This window comes from Watersipora subatra, chromosome 4, assembly GCF_963576615.1.
Source record: "Watersipora subatra chromosome 4, tzWatSuba1.1, whole genome shotgun sequence".
Lineage (NCBI taxonomy): Eukaryota > Metazoa > Bryozoa > Gymnolaemata > Cheilostomatida > Watersiporidae > Watersipora > Watersipora subatra.
Window position 1 is genome coordinate 11,039,425 of NC_088711.1, and position 24,918 is coordinate 11,064,342.

General features: G+C 36.0%; 2 protein-coding genes across 3 annotated transcripts; both read left to right on the forward strand.

Moving 5' to 3' along the window:
- The first annotated feature begins 1,235 nt into the window (after positions 1–1,235).
- On the forward strand, positions 1,236–2,804 carry LOC137393920 (circumsporozoite protein-like). The gene is made up of 3 exons (XM_068080634.1): positions 1,236–1,281; positions 2,139–2,540; positions 2,764–2,804. The coding sequence occupies exons 1-3, from the start codon at positions 1,236–1,238 to the stop codon at positions 2,802–2,804; spliced, it is 489 nt and encodes a 162-aa protein (XP_067936735.1).
- Positions 2,805–8,416: 5,612 nt separating this feature from the next.
- LOC137395229 (serine palmitoyltransferase 1-like) lies at positions 8,417–23,867 on the forward strand. Of its 2 annotated transcripts, XM_068082075.1 has the most exons (14): positions 8,417–8,535; positions 10,245–10,352; positions 10,807–10,901; positions 12,546–12,639; positions 12,755–12,827; positions 15,768–15,900; positions 17,990–18,119; positions 18,395–18,484; positions 18,766–18,873; positions 20,228–20,323; positions 20,706–20,802; positions 21,933–21,987; positions 22,547–22,738; positions 23,305–23,867. In XM_068082075.1, the coding sequence occupies exons 1-14, from the start codon at positions 8,449–8,451 to the stop codon at positions 23,396–23,398; spliced, it is 1,452 nt and encodes a 483-aa protein (XP_067938176.1). In that variant the 5' UTR covers positions 8,417–8,448; the 3' UTR covers positions 23,399–23,867. The 2 variants fall into 2 exon arrangements, with proteins under 2 accessions (XP_067938176.1, XP_067938177.1); XM_068082076.1 differs by lacking the exon at positions 10,245–10,352 and having other exon boundaries at positions 8,438–8,535.
- The last annotated feature ends 1,051 nt before the right edge of the window (positions 23,868–24,918 follow it).

Below are 24,918 nucleotides of genomic sequence, written 5' to 3' on the forward strand. Positions count from 1 at the left end.
TGTTGGGCTCAGGCTATTTTGGCGTATGAGCTCAAAGCAGTTGCACATTGTTGTGGCAATTATGGTGAGTGAATAAAGCCAGTGGGTAAAGCTAGTGGATTAGGAAGTATTGGGTAGTATATAAAGAAGTGGAACAGAAGACAGTCTGTTCTTGTTTGCCTTGACTCATGTGAGTACTTTCATTTATATAACATGGCGCAGTTGACAGAGCGTTGATTTATTTTCTTGAGGTCGTTTAATGAAACAGTGCCGGTACTGGTAGTGTTATAAGTTTAACAATTAACGGTACTCTTTACAGGCGTGCAGGTGAGGTGGTGTTGTGGAGGCGAGTTGTCCTAAGTGTGAAGTGATGGAGCTGTTGAGTGTCGGGGTTGAAGAGGTACAAGTGAGCGTAGAAATTTATTATTTGTGAAGTGGTAGAAGTCGAGAATTAAATAAATAAAAGGAGAGGTGAAGAGTGGGTTGGGGGTGTAAAATAGATTGTGATATGATGGAGTTCGTTTATCCGAGATTTGTAGTAGAGATAATTTCTGTATTGAGACTGCAGATGAGAGGGGTGGTTATGAAGGTGAAGGTGGCAGTAGACATCGTAATATGAGAGGTAGAGCTAAGTTGATGCCGTTATTGAGAGTTAATGGGCTTAGGGGTATAGAGGTGTTGAAAGCTGCAGGGTTCAATGTAGATGGTGTAGATCCCACTTATGAGGAGGTAATGGAGATTTTGCAGGAATATTATGGTAGACAGGAGAACATGTTTGTGAAGGGGCATAAGTTCCTGACAGCTAGACAAACACTTGGTAAAAGTGATAGAGAGTTCTTGTTACGAGTTGAGAGTTTGAGCAGATATGCTGAGGTGTCGAATAATGCTGATAGAGTAAGGTTTGCTCTTATAGTGACAGCTAGCGGGTTGAGAGATGTGAGTAGAGACTTGATGAAGAATGCCAATTCAACTTGGGTAATGTTGAATGAGGCATTGAGGGCTCGTGAGATGGTGAATCATTCAGACAGGTTCTTGAGAGCGGAGAGTAGAGGTAGCGACTTAAAAAATGAGATTATAGGAGGTAGTGAAGGTGTCGGCGTGCGACAGCCGTGCACAGGACCGGAGTGGTGGTGGTGATAGAGGATACGATTCAGGAGGTATATATTCTCCTAGTAGTCCTAAAAGTGGTAGAAGTAGCCCTAAGAGTGGTGGAAGTTATTATGGAAATAGTAGCGACGAGCTTGATATTAGTAGGTATGGGGCAAGGAGTCAAGATTATAGCAAGGAAAGGGACAGTAGAAGGTATAGAGACAATAGCAGAGAGGGATACGCCTCTAGATATAGAGCAAGTAGCAGAGAAGGTTGTAATGATAGTTTGCTACAATTGCAAGCGTAGTGGCCAGGAGATGCGGAGTTGTCCCTCCATTAAATGTTATTGTAATGACTTGTCATTATCTGTAATAGGTGTACTAATACTTGCTTGCATTTGTAACACAGATCAACCTAATGTACGTATTCTTTTTAAATTAATAAAAATTTTACATGACCATTAAGTTATCAAAAATGTAGAAACATAAATTGGAGAAACAAATTTTCACAAGCCAAATGTCGTTAAAAACATTTTGTCATAAAAGGCATTACTTTTCGTTATCAGCTACATCTGGTATACATTTCAAACAAACTTAGTACAGCAAAAAGTAAATTGTCAAAAACTTAATTCTTACAAATGTTTGAAAGCTTGGTTTTGCCATCTACGACCATCACTGGTAAAATAAAACTCAGAGTCATTATCGCTTTACAAAAATTCATGGAGTTGCCATTTGTAAAGTTTAAACCATAGAGTATGATTGGAGAGAAAAAGGTGAGATTGAAAAGTTAATGAACTAAAACATTCTGCAAATGTTTTTTATTTTTAGAATTGATTAACAATTATGGGTTATTATCTTGATGCTTACTAAAATTCGCATGATCAGTTTATCCAAAATTAAATACTATTTGAAATAAATGGGAGATTATGTATGATGTGCATACAATAATATAATACACTTTGCAAAAAAATTAAATCATAATGATGGCCTATTTACTTCATGCTAGGGCAAGTGCCAGATAGTAACTTCAACTATTGTATCACGGTTAATTGTCATCTGCACTTCATGCAGGTCATACACAGTTTCAAATGCCCGCTATAAATACAGTGAACGCTATAAATCTAGGAGCCGGTTCAGGACAGATCAACGCTACAGATCAAGCAGCAGAACTAGGGCAAGTGAACACTATAAATCTAGGAGCAGATTCAGGACAGATCAACGCGGGAGATCAAGGAGTAGAACTAGGGCTGGTGAACACTGTAAATCTAGGAGCAGATTCAGAACAGATCAACGCGAGAGATCAAGAAGCAGAACTAGGGCTGGTGAACACTATAAATCTAGGAGCAGATTCAGGACAGATCAACGCGAGAGATCAAGGAGCAGAACTAGGGAAAGTGAACTCTATAGATCAGGGAGCAGATGGAGGGCAGACCAGCGCTATAGATCTTGGAGTGGAAGTAGGCCACCTAGAAGGTAGACGTTTTTTTTATGACATATGACATAAACATAGGACCTTCAGCACAAGTTACACATTAATTTTCCACTTGAAGATAAAAATTTGTTAATAAAGCTCTGTAAATAATAGCTCTTTCATGATTATCAATACATGTATTGATAGCGCAGCATACAATATGATAATATCATCTTGTTTATAGCCGGTCAAATTCCTCGTCATCAATTATGCGTTTTGATCCAGGACCTGATGACTTTAACAACAGTGACAGTGATGATACATAAGTCTAAATAAATATAATTATTATTAGCACTAACCATACAATAAATATGACAAAAATCTATCGCTTCTTTAATAAATCATTACCATGAGTGATCTTCATATACTACCTACACAATAATATAGGTACATGTATGTGGGATTCACTTATCAATTATATATAAAAGAAAATACAAATTTGATGTCAAAAGGCACAAAACTTCTAGATCGATTCAAACGGGAATTATTTCCTAGCATCGATGAGATGAACATCTATGTAGTTGTGCTATCAGGTGATACCAAAAACATACGAGAAATCAACGAAGAGCAGAACAGAAACGGAAATAAAAACACCATGTACCACTCACATGTGTTATATGTTCATGGTGGTAATGTAATGTAGTTGTCTTGTCTCACATGTTTGAGAATCTGGTGTTGGTTTATAGAAAGTTAACCATAACTAAAATTTATTTTTCTAGTGCAGTCGAGTATGAGATTTATCCAGCCGGGAGTAAGCAGCAAGGAGATCTACTTGTGTCATCAAATGGGTGCAGCTATGTCGTCAATAAAACTTGCAAAAAATTGATGGTAGAAAGACAGTCTATTGGGTTTGTAGAAAATGAAGAAAATGCAAAGCCAAGGTTACCCAGAGCGACAGTTGGAATCTGCATAAAAGGCATCCGGCTTACGCACGGTATGAGAAGTAACGTTAGAGGCACTCAATCTCATTTATAAACCTCTAAAATTATTCAATGCAATGTTTGGCTGAAGCTTTTCATACTAAAGATTAGCCTATAAGAAAGCTGTTCATGACTCTGACTAATATAATAGATTAAAAAAGAAGCAAAGCTGAAACCTTTCTCGAGCGCTACCTCGATAGGAGACAACAACTTGAAAGAGTTTATTACAAAATGTACAACCAGCAGCAGTTTTTCAAGACAAAATTTAATAAGGATGGCCAATAAAATAAGAGAGAGGCAGACCAAAACATCCAAAGTCAAAGGATTTCAAGGTGAGTCAGCCTAGAATTTTATCATATATAATTTTAATATAGAATTATTAATTGAAAAAATCGATTGTAATCTAATTGAACGTACTGCTGCTTAGAAAAACTAACTTTACTTGCGCTTTAACTTCGCAATAAAGGTTGATATTCTGAAAATCTGATATGGTAATTTAACTGTGACACCAAATATGAAACAGTATCTAAAATATTTTTAGCTTAAACTTGATGCCATATTAAAATACTTTTTGCGGGCGGACATTCAAATTGATGGCGATAGGCACTTAATATTTTCCACTGACACTCAGCTAGATCAACTAAAGAAATCGAGAACTCTGTATTTGGATGGAACCTTGAGCGTGAAAAGCCCTTCTGAGCAGCTGCTCCAGCAGGATGCTTCAGCAAACAAGTGCCACTTTTACACGTATCAAACTCAAAAAGAAGAAAATTGGATTACATTCAGGTATAAATCTTTATAGAATATTTGTTTCCCAAGAGCCAATTTTCACCCAACACTGCCTCTTTGAATGCTATCTCATTGTGTTATCGGTGCCATAATTTCTTTCCAGGTATCAAAAGACATTAAAGAACGACTTGCACCTGGTTTGAATGCGAAATATGCAATGGCTGACTATGAGTTAGTTGAGAAAGTATTTTTTAACAATAATATTAGGAATGAGCATTTAATTACACATGCGTTCACATTGAAATATGTTTCATTATTTAAAATAGGTTTGTTATGTCCATTCCAAACTAAATTTGTCACAAAAATTAAGCGGTTATATGTGCTACTTCAAAATATTATGGACACATTTTCAAATATTAAAGAAAAGTTTTAACTTTGTAAAACATTAAGCTGCCTCGGTATCGCCGTTGCGTAACTGGACGCATCTGTGATTAGTACAATGATTTGGGTTTAGTCAATAGTAATGGCATGCTTCTGTCATGTAGCGACAATGCTCGGTAGTGTTCTCATGTTCTAGTAAAGAAACACACCGCCAGGACTAGTTTTTATAAGCTACCTTGGATGGTCCTAACACTTGTCAAGGGCTTCTTCTCGAACTGTCATATTAACCCGAAGGAATGAATTTTGCAACACGTCCAGTCTGACAGAGTCAGGGAGCCATTTCACTTGCCCAATGTGCGAAGGACAGAGGCGGATCTTTAACGTGCCCACGTTGTCAGTGTGGTAAAGGGGCCTCCAAGTTATGGTCTAGATCCGAAAGACCCAGCAATTTAGAGTTGAAAGCTTGCTGAGAGCTTTTTGTCAGATCAGCATTAAGCAGGGCTCGAACTACCAACCCCATGGTTGACAGTCAATAGTAACAATGGTTATTCTCATTGCAATGCCAATGAATATAAATAGAATAATATGTTTCTCCATTTTAGCCCTGTGGAAAGCAGTCCATGAGGTATTTGGAACAGAGCTAGAGATGAAAGGTTGTCACTTTTACTTTTGCCAATCTATCCACTGTAATATGAAAAACTACGGACTATCAAAGAGCTATCGTAATAAGAATGACAAAGTGAGAAAACTGGTCACAATGTTGTATGCCTTAGCGCTTGTACCAGCCAACAGTGTAGAAAATGTGTTCAATTATAGCTGTGATAGAGCAGAAGAAGACATAGAGGAACAGGACTATAGAACATTTAGCTTACTAGACTACTTTGAAAGATTTTGGTTAAGTGACAATCATCAAGGGTGGAGCCCAAAAGACTGGTGTGTTTATGGTTGAGACATTAGGACCAACAACGTCTTAAAAGGATGGCATAGAAAACTAAATGGGTTGCTACCGCATCCACACCCTAATATGTATTTACTTTTGTCCATTCTGCATAGTGAAGCGGAAAATATAATAAACTAAGTAGCACAAGGGTTAGAAAATGAGCAGCAACTAAGAAAACAGACACAAAGCACAAAATATAGAAATAACAAATTACAAACTTTATGGAACAGCTTGCAGAACAAAGAAATTTCACTTTCAAAGTTTATCAAGGCAGCCATAAAATCTAACATTTGATAGATTTGATATCAAACATCAACATTTGATAGATTTTGAGTGTGCTACTTTTACTATATTTGGTTTTATTTTATAAAATAGAATTTGATGATGTATAATGGCAGTATACCGATAATTGTTATTTTTAGCTATTTGTCATAGCATTAAAGCCGTCTTAATAATATTATGAACTATGCCATAAGTTAAAGTTGACAGGTCATTCATTACTGAATAAACTATTTGAGAAATCAATTTTATTGATATATTTTTTAATGTTTTTACTACAATTTTAATCTGCAAATTTGAGAGTTGAATCTCAACAATTTAATAAACAAATATTCCAGAAGCTATTAAGTTACCAAAGATCCCAAAGCGCTCCTTTGTATAATTGCAGCATTAATTTTTTGGAGAAATAGCTACAATGCAATGAGTCAGTGCACTTCTAGGAATATCAATTATGCAATTACAAGCATACTTGCACAACTTGCATATGCACATACATGTATGCAATGATATTCATCCCCCATTGATGTATATCATTGGGGGCTGTATATCATTGATGTATGCAATTGATTCGGATTATTGCACAGCTATACTGATGAATAAATCCGCAAGCTTAGAAAGTATATGGGATTATACCACAGTTGCACATAAAAAAACTTGTAGTATAACACTACCATTGCGCTATAATTCCTAAAAAGTATATATATATATATACTGATGAAGAAGAAGGTTGCAGTTCACTAGAAGAGAGTGGTCAATATTAAAATAAAGCATTTATATAAAATATATTAAAAACTGAAAACTTTAAAAACTGTTTACTACTTAAAGGTTCGTGGTTGTTGCCATTCATCAGGTAAAATTAAAATGATCTGAAGCTCATACATGTATGACTGTATGCAAAAACACATCGAGTAGTTTAACGATAAAAGCCAGCTATATATAATACAACGATTTAATTGGCTCATGTCACAGCATTGAAAATCAAGTGCTTATTTGAATGCCTGCACATTGACACTAGCTCGTTTCGTGAGTTTAAACTTGCAAGCTCAGGTTTGTATAGAATTAAGTACTTCTCCCAAATGCACAAATTACAGCGTTTTCCAGTCTTATTGTAACTCCTCGCTTTTTTCAATACTCTCCGCTTGATGTCGTACTAGATGGACCGATCTTTAAGCTGCCATATATAACTACTTAGCTCTGTTGATGTTCGTTTTGATGAATTGTTGAAGCTGCTACGATGGTTGTAATATCTTTTCTTGAATGGGCCCTCTGTCAGGCCAACATATGTTTGTTTGGCAGCATCAGGTTTGTTAGTCATAACTGTAACCTGATAGATGACAAGACCTGGACATGCATGCATTTGGCAGTAGACATGTATCTTTGTCTCGACATGTGCATGTTGCTGTTGGCTTTTCGTTTGATAGTTGCGCTATGTTGTTATTCACAATAATCTGTCCAATATTCTTCATGCAGCTATAGCTAAGTTTCACATTGTTTCTATTAAATATCGAATAAAGCTTGTGATCTTTGGGAAATTCTTCACTCAGAGCTCTGAAGAAAAGCTTTCCTATATTGGTGGCAACATTTTCAGAAAAAGGGGGTTTATACCAAGGTATATTTCTCCTGCGTTTGTTTCGGATGTTATGCGATGTTGTATTCTCACTAAATGTCAATTTATGATGGTATTCACTTCTATTAAGGGCTTCTTGGTGTTCTTTCGTATTTTGTCTAAATATATCTTGATTGGATGATATTGTGGAGAGGCGCAGGTTGACTGATGCTGAAATGTTTTTGATGATGGAGGATGGGTGGTTAGATCTTGTGTGCACGTATCTAGGCGTATGATTGGGCTTGCTAAAGGGTCTATATAATTCATTCTGTAGATCTAAGGATATATCCAAAAAGTCAATGATGCTTTTATTTGCATCTACAGCTATTTTTAGTTATATTTTTAGTATATATATATATATATATATATATATAACATCAAAATTAGGTATACAATCTCAAAATATTTCACTAAATGTAGCCTGTGAAACAAATTAACTTATGTGTCGATAAAGTCGTGATAGCTTTAGACAAACCAAAATTTGCCTCGCAAATTTGATCATGTAATAAAGTAACATGCAATACGTTGTACATGTATATATTATTACACCTAAATGTCGCATAACTCCATAAAATCAGTTGCATGCATATCACAAGTGTGTATGCGTGCGAAATATTTTCTGGTACAGCAGTTATAGCATAGCATATGTTTAGCTGATGGAGCTAGTACAAAATTGTAAAGCTAAACTAACACTAAGTTGAAGATAACTTAACTAACAGGTAAAAACTTACTATTAATATTATAAATGATAATGTTTTTGTCCAATATTATTGTTTTCGACCAAACCACTTGAGTTTTCGACCAAATCTACACTCTTTGACGAAAGGCTTGAATTTTGATTAATTAATGGCCTTTCGGCAAATTCGTATTGTGACTAATAGAATTTCGGCGAACTCACCAATAACCTCGCAGAACTACTGCATTTCGCCACTCACATTTAGCGCTCGAAGACCGCATTGCCGTAGCTGACAAGAGTAATCGTCGTATCTATGTCATTGGCGTAGACCTAGCTCAAATATTTTTTACAGGTCAAGGATCGTTTTGTAAAATCAAAAATGGCTTGGACTGAGAAGTTCTCAACTGAATATTTGAGGGAGCATTTCACTTTTCATCCAGTAGACATTGTAAATGGGCTGGCAACGGTGCGTTGTTTGATTTTTTTATAACTGTTGATCTATGTGATTTAATACGCATTGTTTGTGTCTGAGATATATTTTCTGTATTTCTTTAGCACTATTCTCCGAGCTTTAAGTTATTTTATAGTTTCAATCAGTTTGTCGATCGACCAATTTCAATAAATATGGAGATAATAATTTATACCGCAAGGAAAAAAACTGATGAAATAACAATTTGATTGATTATCCATAACAATATGAGGAGTCTTATAATGGAAGACTGAAGCTACAAAAGAACTTGAGAAAGTTAGCAGAAACAACTGGTATGAAGAGACTGATAACGCTAATCGTCACTCAAGATTTTGCTGAGCACCCATGTGTGCAACGTGTACCGCTTAGACATCATGAATTAATGTTACAAAGAAGTGCAAGTGGTTTGCTCATAAATGGTAGTGTATGGCTTTTTTACATGGCAGCATATGCTTCCAGAGAGTTGATAAAATGTAAAAGCGATAAAAGAGGCAGTGTTGTTTGCATAAACTGACCAGCTTAATTACTGCATCTTAATTTTGTTTTAAGAATTGATGCCACAACATTAGTGTCATAGTATTTACAGAGCGATCCAACATTAGAGAATTAAATGGAAGTCTGCTATTAAGTATAATACATAGATCTTTTTTAGAAGCTTGTACGCTTGTTTTCTCATACTTTACCGGTATCGGCCACCTAAGATTAATCATCTATGCGCCGTAGTGTCATCTTATCAAATATACAACTTTTATGTAATTCTGTGCCACCACCCAAGCGGAGAGTGACCTCCATAGCTATATCTACAGCGGCTGAATTTTCTAGAATTAGTCAAAATAAGTCTTATTCAGAAAGACACAAATTTCTTGCTACAACCGTATATACTAATCTATTAATTTGTACTTTAATAGTTAGAATTGTAAAGATCAGCTTCTTCAGTAGCCTAAAGAATAAGCAAGATTTCTTAGCCATAACGAAAAAACTCTAAAATAAATATTTTTAAAATTAATTAGCTGATAAGGGGAAATAAATTAGGGCAGTATCTAAATCAGATTTCTAATTACATTCTTCAAATTACAAGTTGTAATGCGTATTTGAAAAAATAAGAAAACCTTAGTTACATACAAGTTTGACTAGTTGGTAAACATTAATCTGCTCTCTAAAATAATAAGGCAGTTTGAAAACACACTAGTCAGCTGTATTTCTCATTGTCTATGAATATGGTATGTAAAATTTGTGCTCTCCAACTAGCTAGTGCCAGCGCAAGCTGACTTACTACGTGTGTAAGATTAGTAAGTAATTTTCTCCTATACTTTCCAGAGCAGATGTAAAATAAAACATTTACTTGACTATTATAGTAGTTGGTTATATTTTTTACCCAAATGCTGTTTCACCGCCATCTGGTCATAGCTGGGTTCCTAGCTGTTAATCCTACTCAATATTTTACTTATAAACTTGACAGATCGTTATAGAAAAACACAAAACGAAACTTTTGATAAGGTACCATGTAAACTTCTTTTATTCAAGATATTGCTTACATCCCTTACACAGGAAATTAGCCTTTATTGAACATCTGCAAAGCCTCAGCTTGTTTTCTAGACAATTTTTTGCTTATAGGCTATATATGACCAAATTTATACGTAACTAAACCTGTCTCAGTGTTCCAAGGCTACTTAACTTAGTTCATCCTCTGTCTAATTCTCTTTTAGGCTCCAGCTTATCACCTGATCTTCGAAGTTCTTCTTATATTATGGATAATCAAGCTCTTATTTTTCACTAAAACATTCAAGCTTGATAAAACTGAATTAACAGCAAAGGTAAGTGTTTTGTTAAACATTAAGGTGTTATGCTCGCAAATTACCATAGTTTAGTTTATGGGCTCAAAGGAGCTCATTCTTAAAAGAAAACCGGCAAAACCTCGCCAAAAACTCTTTTCCCGGAAGCTGAAAAGATTTAGTGAAAAAAACTATTTGTGGAGTTCCTCGGCAGTTTTAATCTTTTCTTTGCATGGCTCAAATTATTGTTTGGTCGAATTTCAGCAAACTATCAATTGTTTTGAAAGTGGTAGATATCTTGTAACATGTCAAGGAATTATTTACCGTATAACCTCTATTTGAACGCCATCTTTACTTGAACCCTTCTTCTAATAGAACGCCACTATAGGAGAAGAGTTGAAAAATACAGCACCACCCTTTAATTGAGCGCCACAGCTATTAGGAAAACTTTCAGAACTTAATGTGTGGACCCTGTTACTAGTAAAGTTTTTTGCAGGAAAAACAAGAGCTGCTTGACGAATGGCAGCCAGTACCATTAGTTCCAGAAGTAGAGGAGGAAATGCCTCACGGATTTCAGAGACATTTTACAGGGTGGGTGGCGTTTATTTAATGATTTCACTGCAAAAATTAATGCAGTTTTATAATAACGAGTACATCTTCCAGTCTTGTGCGCTGTGAGAGATTGTCATAAGTAATCATTATATGGGCGTGTTCATAAATAATGATGGGACATTTGTGATGACCTATCATTTACACATGTTGCACTTCATAGCTCCGGAACTACTACTTTGAAAGCAATAAATTTTATATTATCTGAAAGCCAAGAAAATACTGCATCAATTAATTCAAAGAATTTTATAATGGAAGCAAATGTGCATGTGTAGTGGCATCAAGTAACTCTAAATGTCCCATCATTATTTATGAACACGCCCATATGGAGAATTATCCCATGAATGCGGTATGGCGCCTTAGTGGTGTACTGGTAGTCTGCTTGCCTTTGAATGTGACACCTTGGGTTCAATTCCCATGTAAGGCAATGTTTGTTCCTAACGCTCTTAATGTGGCTTCGGACGACCAGACTTACACGACTCTTATTGTAGTAAAGATTTTTTAGTCTGTTAGTGACCGCACATGCGTTCATGTTTGTGTTGGCAGCAGAGTCTTTTTTGACTATGAGGCTGCTAATGTAAATTAGCTACTACTGTTGATTGAAATCAGTTTGAAACAAAATCACCAGATTTAATGTTTTTTCTTCGTTGTTTATTTGTTAATAGTTTATTTCAAAACATGATCGTGTAATTACTAACGAACATAAAATAGACACCCCTATAAGGCGAATCTCCTTTTACGTAATTTGATTTACGATTTGAATAAAGAGGGTCCCATGGCTAGAGAAAAGTTTAAAAACTTTGATTTGAGTTGACATTGAAGGTGTGCGCTCCCCTTAAGTTAGTGTAAATCCACCGTAATCATAGACCCCAAGCCAACTGTATGTAATAAAAAGAGGAAAAGGTTTCAATACAAACCAATAGTTCCACTGTGACCAACAGTGACTGTACAGTCATTAAGTTAAAAAGTTATATTCTTTTCATTTTGAAGAGCCAAAGAAGGGAGTTTGGGAAGATCTTGCAACAGATTAAACCATTTAAATGTCTTTTACACCTCGTCTAACATAAAATCCCTATGATGTAAATGTTCTCGAAATGGATTATTTACATTGCAGGAGCATCTACTATATATACAAAAAAGGCAGCTCATTAGAGCGCCCTATACTTTACCATTTCTATCATTTGTTACAAATACTCAAATACAAGCAACCATGGATTGGGTTTCTAAAATATCATGCTTTTTTTATCTTCTTGTCTTTGTCATTTTATGTTTTTTGAATAAAGAAAATTATTGTATTTTTTATAAGCCTATTTTTATGCCTGTGGCTTTATTTTTCCCATTAGCTTTGTACTTTGGTTACCGAGCTTGCTGAGGACTTGAGGCTGGTTCTACAGATGTAGTCCATTTGACAACCATAGACACATGTTTCAGACCTGGTTTATGCTAAAATACCAGATTTGCTAAAAATGAGGATTAGCAGTATTATGTCAGCTTTTCAACCAACTGGACTAATCTAATATAATTATATTGTACTCGCATTTTATTCCCGTAACAATTATGTTAGTCTAGCGTGTTATTTCACTTCACCTTCTTTTACACTCAGTCTCCATGTCTACATTGATTTAGAATTCCTGGAAAAAGAATAACTATTGACAATAAAGAATATATCAACCTCAGCACACAGAACTTCTTAGGGATGATCGGAAACAAGGAGGTGGAGGTTAGTGATCTAAGTCAGCATTAACCACATGTTATGTACATCTCGTCATCGCTCACTGCACTCCATCAATGAGATTGTAGGAAAGGGTATGTTTATGTTTGTCTGTCTCTTGTAGAAAAGTGCTATTGCGACCGTGCAAAAGCATGGGGTGGGCTCATGCGGCCCCCGTGGTTTCTACGGCACAGTAGGTGAGTTCCATCATAACACTTTTGAGCTGACTTTCTAAATCATTATATACAATAAGTACTAACGCTTGGCTGATTTGGTTTCACCCATCAACTCTCATTAGCGTCTGTTGATATATCGAAGAATGTTCTCCACTGTAGTACTCCTTGGTACTTATGTAAACAGCAGGGCTCGTGAACGGGAAAGCTTAATTGTAGCAGTTTTAAATGATTGTCTTGAGGTTTGAAAAGCCAAATTTCCGATTTTTCTTCCTTTTAGTCAGATATCTGTAAAATGTACAAGGTTCAGAATATATGGGTCGCGGTCACAGAAACCATGGTTAAGTCGCAAATCACGAAGTTGAGTTATTTGACTTTAAAGTTGCACTAACTGAATTTATAATATTGGTAACGATTTTTGTAACACGTGCCTCTGGACCAATCAAAGAGTGATCTTTCTGAATATTAAGTCAGTTTAGATAACAAATGTCTTTAAACCTCGGAAAAAACCCTTAAAACCGTTGCTATGCTAAACAGGAAGTACTCAAAAATGGCATCCGAAAAATGTAATCGTTTCTTTTTTGCCGATTTGAAAGATAATTCTGACATTTTGGACACTTATAATGAGTACTTTGGTATTCCAACTGATGTCCAAAGCAGTGTAAGTAAATGGAATGACCATGATATATTCCTAATCATTCTTATAAGATTATTACAATATTTAATTATAAGAATAATTATTCGATTTTATAAGATTTAATTCTAAGAAAAAATATTTGAATTTGCAAGATCGAAGTATATAGTGACCGATGATGTGCAATATGTTACTGTCATTATTTTTTTAAAGATTTTGTTGATCATACTACAGTTGTGCTCAATATCGCGGTACTGCCAAGCCGTTTTTAATATCTGCAGAATTAAGTAATACATTTTCTTATAGATATACAGCCATTTTTATGACAACCAGCCAAAATCTGTTTAGATTTTTAAATTCAGCATAATGTTTTTGATATAAAGACAAAAATCTAGATAAATATTACAACCTCTTAAGATTGGTTGCTATGACGTTTTGAAATGTAAACAAAATTGTGCATCGGTTTTCGTTTCTCAGACTTTAGCACCAGTTTTCTCGGAACTATGTTTTCGCACTAATGGTAAACGTGCATTCAGTTTATTGACCATAAAATCTGCTGTAATTAAGCTAGAATCAAAATTTCTTTTGCAAAATAACTGAGAATTTTTTCCTTCTGCTAATGTAGATAGCTCTAAATCTTATAATCCTGACTTAACCATGGTTTCTGTGATCATGACACATATAAGGGTTGCCATTTGTAACCACTAGTATACCAATTACCAATAAACTGAAATCAAAATACAACAGGCTATGAATAAAATGCAAGCTATTCAGCAGCCCCTCAACAGTACGAGGGGTGATCATAAAGTTCCTGGAATCGTTTTCCTGGTCAAATATAAGACCATGTGCAGTTGTTTTGATTGTTCCATGTTGCTAAGCAGCACGGGATTTCCCCATAGCCAAAGTTTTACGCTTGTCAGAGCACCCGCAATGAAGTTATAGTAGGCAATGTCAAGGTCATTTTTTATCGTTCGTCGGATTTTTCGAAAATGAATGAAGTAGAAGAGCAACGCGTTTGTAAAAAATTTTGTGTAAAACTTGGAAAGTCCGGTGCTGAGATGCTCCAAATGTTACGGACAGCTTATGGAGACTTTGCCCTTAAGAAAACAGCCTGTTATGAATGGCACAAAAGATTTAGAGAGGGAAGGACAAGTACTAAAGATGATGACCGCATGGGCAGACCGGCAACTTCAAGGGCCACAACTGCCACAGACCTTGTGAGGCAGCAGGTGATGGGAGATAGGCGATTGACTATACGGGAAATATCAGCAGAAAGTGGGCTTTCTTATGGTACATGTCATCTTATTATCACTGAAGATTTAGGCATGAGAACGATCTCTGCAAAGATGATACCCAAACTGCTCACTGACGACCAAAAAGAAAAAAGAGTTAGCTGTTGTATCAAACTAAAAGATGCTTTAACACAAGACCCTGACTTTATTTCAAAAGTTGTGACTGGGGATGAAAGTTGGGTCTATAGATATGACCCAGAGACCAAATCACAAAGTTCTCAATGGAAATCCTCTGACTCTCCTAGGCCTAAAAAAAGCTAGAATGTCTCGCTCAAATGTAAAACCGCTGCTGATAACATTTTTCGACATTAGAGGTGTGGTACACTCTGAATTTCTGCCACATGGTCAAACTGTGAATCAGCATGTGTACAAAGACATTCTGATAAGACTTACAGACAGTATCAGAAGGAAACGTCGAGATTTGTGGCTCTCAGGTGACTGGTACCTACACCATGACAATGCTCCGGCTCACACCTCATTGATGGTACGTCGGTATTTGGCAAAAAATAAGGCGACTGTGCTTAACCATCCCCCTTATTCACCTGATTTAGCACCATGTGACTTCTACCTATTCCCCAAAATCAAATTGACAATGAAAGGTGAAAGATTTGACGACATACCAACTATTCAAGAAAATGTGACGAGACAACTCCGAAGCCTCACGGAAAGTGATTTCCAGCATTGCATGGATCAGTGGAAACACAGATGGGACAAGTGCATAGCAAGCTCAGGCGATTACTTTGAAGGGGACAGTTTAAATTAGGTAATTACGATTAACGGTTTTTGTGTACTGAAACAATTCCTGGAACTTTACGATCGCCCCTCGTACATAGCCTTGTGCAACAGGTGCCTTTGACAGCACCTAGCCTTATGCAAAAGGTGCTCACTGACAACGAATAACATTGTGACATGTACTCATCTACAGCACATAGCCTTATGCAGCAGGTGCCCTCAACAACACATAGCCTTAGACAACAGATGCCCATTGACAGCGCATAGCCTTACGCAGCAGCTCATCGACTTGTCTACTATTTGTAGACAAGCATCTTGAGCTGGAAGAGAAGTTAGCTCAGTTCATGAGATGTGAGGAGGCTATTCTATATTCTTATGGTTTTTCTACTATTGCCAGCGCTATCCCTGCATATGCCAAGAGAGGAGATGTCCTTTTTGTGTAAGATAGCTGATATCCTCTTCTTCTTAGTACTATTGATCCACTAGTAGTCTTATTCAGTAGGTGAATTCAACATTTATTGTTGTCAACAACTCTGTAATGATATACCTCAGTGTGCACATGGTGGTATTCACTTGAATTCAGTGCAAGCTTTCAGTGTAAACAGTTGACATGTAAACAGTGTAAATTCAGTGTAAACACTTGAATTCAGCCAACAATGTTAAAGACATATTCACTTCTCTTATGGCTGATTATACCCTAGGACACTTATATTTCGCTAGTATTTAGTTTCGTGAGTAGCATACAGAGTAAAATTTTGCTGCAACTTAATTTCGCAGCTCTGATGAGTGCGAAAATATAGTGATGTGAAAATAAATGCAGTGGAACAAAAATCATTAGTTTCCTCAGGTCCCGTTCACTGGTACGAAATATTTTTCAATTTGGGACTAGTTTGTATTTGTGAACCGCAGGTAGAAATGTGTAGGTGAGATCGATAATGCAATTTGATCGCCGGTCCCTGCCGCCGTGACTGATGTGATACCAATATTAGATCTCAAGTATTTATAGCACGAGATGGCAGGCCCGTATTCCCTGGGGCGGCTGGCCGGCTGAGCCGCCCCAACTTTTTAAAAACTTTTCGCAGCCAAGTACAGTCAAACTCGGATAACTCGCCCTCAGATAAAATGTAACATTTCATCTCAAACATAAGGTTAACTTGAACGGATTTGTTTGGTCCGTTCCCGCGCAATGATAAACTGCTTCAGATAACTCGACCTCAACATCATTTATTCGAAAAGTTATTTGCCCAACGGCTATGGAGACGGTTTTTATTGCTGTTGAATATCACTTTATTCCAAGCCATAGAGACAAACATCAACTTTTAGTAGTTCTTAGGCGTCATTATTAACATCATCAGCGGCAAAATATTCTTGTTAAGAACTATTATAAAGGTTTGCAAAATATCAAGTTTTACCAAACATCCGCTTGGCCATGTCCCATCGAAAGCGTGGAAACCTCCGTATGAACTTAAAATAAAATCGGCAAAATTGATCTTTGTTAAAAGGCTCAAAAGAAAAAGATGTCTTTTTTCTGAGCGTTTTAACTGCGGTCAAGTTTTGCCTATTTTAATTTAAAAACGTCTCGTCAGACACATCACCTAAAACAAAACAAATCTCAAAAAATAGAAAAATGTTGATACTTTCCGATAAAAATTTTCAAACTTCACATGGGAGGCCCGGCTGAGGCCCTACATAAGAGAACCCTGTTGGGGGCTTACACCGCCCCCCTTCACACCCCAGGTGTTCATAACTAGTCGCCTCTCATTAGCTGCCCCAACTTGCAACTAGTGAATATAGGCATGCACAGTTGCCATGGCTCCGGGTTGTTATTGTTTTTGGTTGATAATAAAATTCATCACCACAATAATTATTACTCAATTTTATGACTTTCCCTATCAGACTTTCGCCCTCATCAGTTACAAATTCAGTGACTAAACTAATATCATCATCTTCCTCATTTGTCTAGGCTTTTCCAAAATAACTTATTATCTTAATTTGTTTTGCTATGCTGCTCAGTCGGTGTATCAGCTATAATGAGTTTAGGAGAAATTGCCCAATGAGCCAACCACACTCAAAAATTGCCTGCATTTCTAATATGACGATTTTATTGTGAATATCAATGAACAAAGCTATTTAATTTCGCGTTTTCGCTCGTTCGTTATGATAGTTTAGTTTCGCTAATGAAATTTTTGCGAGAGGATGACTCCGCAAAAATGCGAAAGTTAGATGCCGCGAATACATAGTGTCCTAGGGTAGTTGTGGTATATTTTTGCTCTATTCGCCCTTATCATTAGATTATAGCTCATATTCCTCAGATTATAGCTCATATTCCTGCTGGAGCACTCTTGTCTTGGCTAGCAGTTTTAGACCCTAGTCTTAGTTTGGCTATTTCTAGCCTCGCCAATTCTCGTAACATTTATAAGTTATAACGGTGTTTTTTATTGATAGTTTTTATGTTTGTTTAGTTTGCTGGCTGTTTTATGATTTTTAGCAATAGTAAGACAATTATTCGAAGTCAAAAATTGTTGCAGAGATGAAGGCGTTTGTTTTCCTATTCAAAAAGGATTAGAGGCATCCCGTAGCAGTGTCAGGTACTTCAAGCATAATGATATGGCTGATTTGGAACGGCTGCTTGAGGAGCAAGCCATTGAGGACCAAAAGGTGTGGTGGGGGTGCTTTCAAAGTTTTTGAACCTACTTGCAAGATCATAGGCTATATTTAGGCACTGCAGGCAGATGTTTTGGCACTTGCTGTATGCAGAATGAAATCCAGGATTCTACATAAAACGACTGTATGCTACCAGCTACATATGAAGTGCTTTTATCGAAACCTGCTTTTGTTATATCAATAATAGTTGTAGATGTCTAGTATTCAGTGTATGTGTGTATGTGTAGTGTGCTACATGACTATGATTGTCAATGTGTTTTTGTATTTAGAATCCAAGAAAGGCCAAAGTGACGAGACGCTTTCTCATAGTAGAAGGAATATATATGAACTATGGTGACATTTGCCCTCTGCCTAAGTTGGTAAGTTGTAAGGGCTCGGCACTCGCCCATTCAGTGTTTGCTACCTCATGAATAATCTTACAGTTACGGAAGGTTCGATCCTAAGCACGAAATATTTTTAATAAATTCCAAAGGTCATTGATAAACTCGAGTGTTTGTTCATGTTAATTATATTTTTGTTAGATCTAGTGAATGTCTTAGAGTATTGAGAAGATGACCAGAGTGGTAGAGTCTATAAAGTCTTTAGTGGGAAAGCATGCTATGTATTAGTTCTCTCTAGCTGTCTATTCTGACCTCTGTAGATCGAGCTCAAGTACAAATACAAGGTGAGGATATTCCTCGAGGAGAGTGTCTCATTCGGGGTGCTCGGAGAGACAGGCCGAGGTGTAACTGAGCATTTCAACTGTGAGGTACCGTGTAGCATTCATCATTATTCCTGTATGCAGGTGTTGTGTTTGACCTTTGCTTGTCTTCAGCATGTAATGTGCAATGCTTAATCCAAATATATGAATCTCAGTCTTTGTTTGTCTTTTGTTTTCCCTTCTGTGTCCAGTTATAGTGATCAAAATTTAGCGATCAAAAATCCGCTTCAAAAATAGAAAAATAGCATTCAAATTGCAAATCGACAAACAAGCGCGCCTAACCACTAGGCTAAGACTTTCTTATCATTACTAATGCTCTCACATGTAGGTACAAATGTATATCCTTATCGCGATTACACACACTAAATATGCACTTACTATTTTTAATCAATATTACTTTTTACTATTGTTATTTTCTTTGGAAAATTTTTAAAAGGTTGTTTTTTCAGTATTACCGTTACCTATTTTTTTAATTTATAATTTTTAAATGTGCCATTTTAATTTCTAATGTGCTATTACAATACTATTTTTCGATTTGGTAAATCTTTAAAGGCTAAATAGACAGATGTATTATCTAAAATAGGAATTGCCTCTACATTCTTTCTTTGTTTGGTCAGACAGAGTATTTGACAAAGACAGTCTGATACCTCATTTTTACGTTTGTACCAGTAACGAGAGGTACCAGTATCAACCATCAAAACTTTGCATTCAAGCTTCTGCTGCAGCGATAACCCTTTTTATACACACAAATCCATGTACTCATTGTTTATTTTTTCTCTTAATTTATTTGAATTGTACAAAAACACTTTTCTCATGATATTAAGTTTAAAAGTTGGAATGGTAAATGTTGTATATGTTAAATATAGAATTTAACGCCTGACATTCGTCTAGTATACAATGTACTAGATAGTATGGCTAAAGTTGTTGTACTAGCGGCCGCTACTTCCTGATGCTGCTTCTTACATTGCATGAGTGTGCGCTGTCCAGTTTTGTATTAAACATGTTATTTTATGTTCAATTGGTGTAACAATGGCTTGAACGGTTGAATAGGATCGTCTTAGTTGCTACTTAGATTATTCAGATCATGATTCAAAGGTTATGAAATACCATTATTTGTATGTCTTCCTTCTATAGTGAGCTATATGGAGTTTAATTTTTACGTTCAATATATCAACAAATTTCTGAGGCTAGCAGCTTAGTGAAGTTCTGTTTACAGCATAACTGGAAGATATCATTTTGTCCTACCTGTCTAGTGGAGACCATATTTTTGGCAAAGACATGATTTTAACTTTTGACTCACTTTTTAACATTACATTAAATTATTTTTTATTGTTTATTTTATGTCATTGAATATAGCGTTGAAGTTTTGTTGAAGCACTAGAGGTTCTCAACTTATTTGCAGGTAGAGGATGTGGACATGATTTGCTCCAACATAGAATTCGCGATTGGCTCAACAGGCGGATTCTGTTGCGGTAGATCGTTTGTTATAGACCATCAGGTATGTTGACCTTTTTTCTACATCTGAGTAAAAAAGTAGAAAAGTGTAACTGAGCGCCTGAACCAAATGGCCATTAGAATATTACAAGAGTTTGCATTAAGTTTGAACTGCTATTAAATATTAAGAATTGTATGCTCATTTTCAATTGACGTTAGAATGCAAGAGAAGATAATTGCTAATGTTAAGACACAATCAGTAATGCACAGTTGTTTGTATTTCAGTCATGTTTGCCAAATTGTCATCTGAATTTGTTAGAAAAACTACTGATGAGCAGGCCATGATTCTTCTTACTATTAAACAACGAAAACCTGGTTGAAGGCGAAAAACACATGTATTTTAGAGCCAAGCTAGCAAGCAACATTGTTTGTTCCTTCTTTTGTAGAGACTATCTGGTTTGGGCTACTGCTTTTCAGCCTCTCTACCTCCATTGTTGGCTCAGGGGGCTATCACTGCGCTGAATATCATGCAGCATGAAACAGGTAAAGCTTTTTAGCATACTGTTTTTTCGTATGTTTCTCATTACATATCGAAATCATTTCTATTTCTTCTATTTATTGATCATTAAATGATGATGATGATGTTTTCTATGAATACAAGCAAACCTTACGAGGAATCTTTGTATGTAAGGTACCTGGAGCAACCTTGGAGTGTTAGCAATGTAACTAGTCATTGCCAAAGTAGTTTTGTGAAATAATTTGAAAGAATAGTCAATGGAACAGTTAGACCATCTCTTAGTCAGCAGTTAGCAATTTATTTATACTGCCGACATTGATCTAATACTATTTGTTTACTAACAATAATTTTTGAATCACGAGTTATTACTTCACTAGCTGTGCTACCCGGCGTTGCCCGGGTAATAAAAAGGTTTTGGACAGAAAAGTGTGTTACTAGTGTGCTATTAGTGTGCTGTTAGTGTGTTATTAGTGTGCTATTAGTGTGCTATTAGTGTGTTATTAGTGTGCTACTAGTGTGTTATTAGTGTGCTATTAGTGTGTTATTAGTGTGTTATTAGTGTGCTATTAGTGTGTTATTAGTGTGCTACTAGTGTGTTATTAGTGTGTTATTAGTGTGTTATTAGTGTGCTATTAGTGTGCTATTAGCGTGTTATTAGCGTGCTATTAGTGCGTTATTATTGCGTTATTAGTGCGCTATTAGTGTGTTATTAGTAACCTATTAGTGTGCTATTAGTGTGTTATTAGTGTGCTATTGTGTGCTATTATTGTGTTGTTAGTGTGCTATTAGTGTGCTATTAGTGTGCTATTACTGTGTTATTAGTGTGTTATTAGTGTGCTACTAGTGTGCTACTAGTGTGTTATTAGTGTGCTATTAGTGTGTTATTAGTGTGCTATTAGTGTGTTATTAGTGCGCTATTAGTGTGTTATTAGTGTGTTATTAGTGTGCTATTAGTGTGATATTAGTCTGTTATTAGTCTGTTATTAGTGGGCTGTTAGTGGCCTGATCTACAAACCTGACAGGATATTTTACATACACTATCTAAACTTCTGCAGTGCGACTTCAGCCATAAATTAAGAGCCACTCTGCTACCACAGATAATCAGCAAGCGTTGCCTTAGGAATGCCCTTTAAACTACTGCTATTTCTTGTTGCAGCGATGTTCTTGGAACTTCAAAACAAGATCAAATATTTACACCAATTCTTGAAAAGGTAAGTTTGTTTTTTACACCATTTTGTTGCACGTATGGTTTGTCTATTAGTATGTAGTGGTGCCTATATGTGTTTCTTGTTTAAACTTAGTAGCTCGATGATTACCCATGTTTATGTCTCTATAACATGTTAGAGCTGCAGTCATCAGTTGCTTCTACAGAATTTATATGATGTAATGTTACGATGAAGATGAATTTTGATACAGTTTTGTAATGAAGTCCACTTTTAGCATCTCGTGCTGGAATGTAACTAAAGAGAAATTAAATGGATGTGATATTAAAGTTGGGCGAGCTAGTTACTGACAGTGTCTCTCTTATATTTTTGCTATATTAAACACATCATATACAGTGTATATGTACATCCTTCAAACAATGACTATATCATAAAGTCTGGATTATAAAATATGGTTTATGAAATATAAACCACATGGTCACCCAGGCGTGTTTACGTAGACTATTAAAATAACAAATTAATTTATAGCTAAATACGTTTGTTCTGGATGTATTGAAGTGATATGTTCTCAACCTGATTATATCAGTTTGACTGTCTCATCGTGTAGCTTAAAAGGACTGAGTGCGATCAGTGAGCCGTACTCCCCCATCCAGCATCTGGTGCTCTCGCAGTCTGCTCCAACACTGGAAGAGGAAAGGAAGGTACTAGACCGGATCGTAGAGGTGTGCATGGCTCAGGGAGTCGCAACGGTTCAAGCCCGATACATTGACAAGTTTGAGTTGAAGGCCGTAAGACCAAGGTATTCTCTCTCTTATTCAGTTAGTCGAGCCTAGCAAAATCACAGAATCAACAGGTCCAAATGCAATTAAATTATAAAATATAACTAAAATAAGCTTATAGCCACTAGATATTAAGTATAAATAACTCAACTATATATTATAATTTAAATTAATTAATAAGTCCATAGATAATTTTGCTGGCGAAAAGTTATTTTTGTGTATTATATCTACTTTGTAAGCATCTTCAATCACTTGTCACTCAAAGTGTTTCTAAACCACAAGCGATGGCTCTAGTATTTACCCTCTTTTGGTTCAACGTATAAAATAACTTCATTGCGATAATTTGTTATTTGACGTGGAGCTAAATTTTTGTAGCTTAATTTGCTGTCGTGTGATAACATAGAATAAATTTCAACGCATCTATTCTGCATATTTTATATAATGTTAGTATTTTACACTATTGAATGATTGCGTCTAGCTAAATGCTTATCATAGGCTTTCACGAAATACGTCTTGTTAGATCATTCCTGATGCACCTGCTCCTCTATTCATGTACCTGCTCCTCTATTGTCTCTTTCCTTTTTAGTATCAGGCTCTCAGTCAATGTGAATCTCAGCAAGCTGGACCTGAAGGCTGCTGCCGATGCACTGGAGCTGGCCTGTCAAGAAGTCTTAAACTAGTAGCAGTTGATATCGACAGCTAATCATATACATTTTATAGTGACTCTTAGGTAATCAAACACTTTAATTTGAATATTTGTGTGCGAGATTGATTTTATACCAGCATATTCTGTTTTCGTATCAGCTTCCAACGACTTTTTATTCGCTATTTATTTTATGATCAGCTGCGTTGGTTAGTTGAAATGAAGTCAACTTTGTACATGTCTAAAATTATAAATCAACTTGGCAGCTGTTTTGTATATAATATATACTAACCAATTCAATGAGAGACTAAGTCGCTATAGTCATTTACACTACAATGACTTATCTCTGTAATATTAGTAGCATTAGTCTGTTCACCCATCACCTGCCATCACCTGTCAGTACCTGTTATTACCAGTCGCTACCCGCCTTTACTTGTCACAACGTGTCATCATTCCCTGTCACTGCCTGTCATTACCCGTCACTAACTGTCATTATACTTGTCATTCCCTGTCACTAACTGTCATTATACTTATCATTCCTTGTCACTATCTGCCGCTACCTTACATTACCTGATCTTACCTATCAATAGGTCGTAGATTCACTCAATTGCTATTTGTATTAGTGGTAGTGAAGTATGTGTTGATACTGCTGACTTATGAAATAAATCGTTTCCAATGAGACACCAGTTAGCATTTTCATTTATCAGCAACATCGATATCTGTGAATTTGAGAAAAAATCCCAGAGTATATTTTAGATTCTTCCCATTACAGTTTAACAATGACATGTGTGTGGCTATCTTGGAGCTCATGATAACCTGAGGATTGTAATGACATGCAGTATGACATGATCATCTGCACATGTATGTTTACCTTTTTCTGTTTGAGATTTTTGGTCTCAAATCGCCTGAGCAGCGCTACAACCCTGCAATGAAACCAACTAGAACAGCAACTTGTGTAGCAACTTACAAAGAAAAAATATATTTCCTATTGACAGTATTTGAGATTTTTTTATTGCTATTACACAAGATCCCCTCACAGGGAAATTTTATTGGTCCAAATAAAGCTGGAAAGTTAGGTCTGTATGATGAGAAACACTACATTTGAAATATTTTCTTTGCAAGTCAAAAAAACTAAGTAGCTTTATCTCCTTATATATTATGGATATAAAAAAAATTCAATTTATAAATTTAAACAAACACTTTAGCTCATTATCAAGCGGATACCTTCATATCACATGTACATGTTTATATATAGTTGACTATTAGCTTATCTTAAAAAGTTGGGTGTTTTGGAAAAATTCCAAGAGAATTTACCAGAAAAATTGAACAAAACGCGAAAGTTTGTTGGGTTGACTTTGTTCAACAAAGTGTTTTTGCCGGTTTAGGCCAGCAACAATGCTACACCATCACACAATTTTCACTCATTCTTTCTGTTAATATGGAATAGCAATGGCTTCACCAGAAACCTGCATTAGGTGCCACTTACACTCATAATTGATTTGTGTGTCACATGATCATGTTTATTGATTAAGGTAAGACATTTCCACAGAGATTTTT

What these genes read in the sequence shown, in the direction of transcription:
- LOC137393920 (XM_068080634.1), top strand. Translation starts at nt 1,236, where the DNA reads ATGGGGCAAGGAGTCAAGATTATAGCAAGGAAAGGGACAGTAGAAG. An exon ending in AAGGAAAGGGACAGTAGAAG is followed by an intron (nt 1,282 to 2,138) that starts GTATAGAGACAA and finishes CACTTCATGCAG; the next exon opens with GTCATACACAGTTTCAAATG. An exon ending in GGAAGTAGGCCACCTAGAAG is followed by an intron (nt 2,541 to 2,763) that starts GTAGACGTTTTT and finishes GTTTTGATCCAG; the next exon opens with GACCTGATGACTTTAACAAC.
- LOC137395229 (XM_068082075.1), top strand. Translation starts at nt 8,449, where the DNA reads ATGGCTTGGACTGAGAAGTTCTCAACTGAATATTTGAGGGAGCATTTC. An exon ending in TTGTAAATGGGCTGGCAACG is followed by an intron (nt 8,536 to 10,244) that starts GTGCGTTGTTTG and finishes ATTCTCTTTTAG; the next exon opens with GCTCCAGCTTATCACCTGAT. An exon ending in AGAGGAGATGTCCTTTTTGT is followed by an intron (nt 15,901 to 17,989) that starts GTAAGATAGCTG and finishes AAATTGTTGCAG; the next exon opens with AGATGAAGGCGTTTGTTTTC.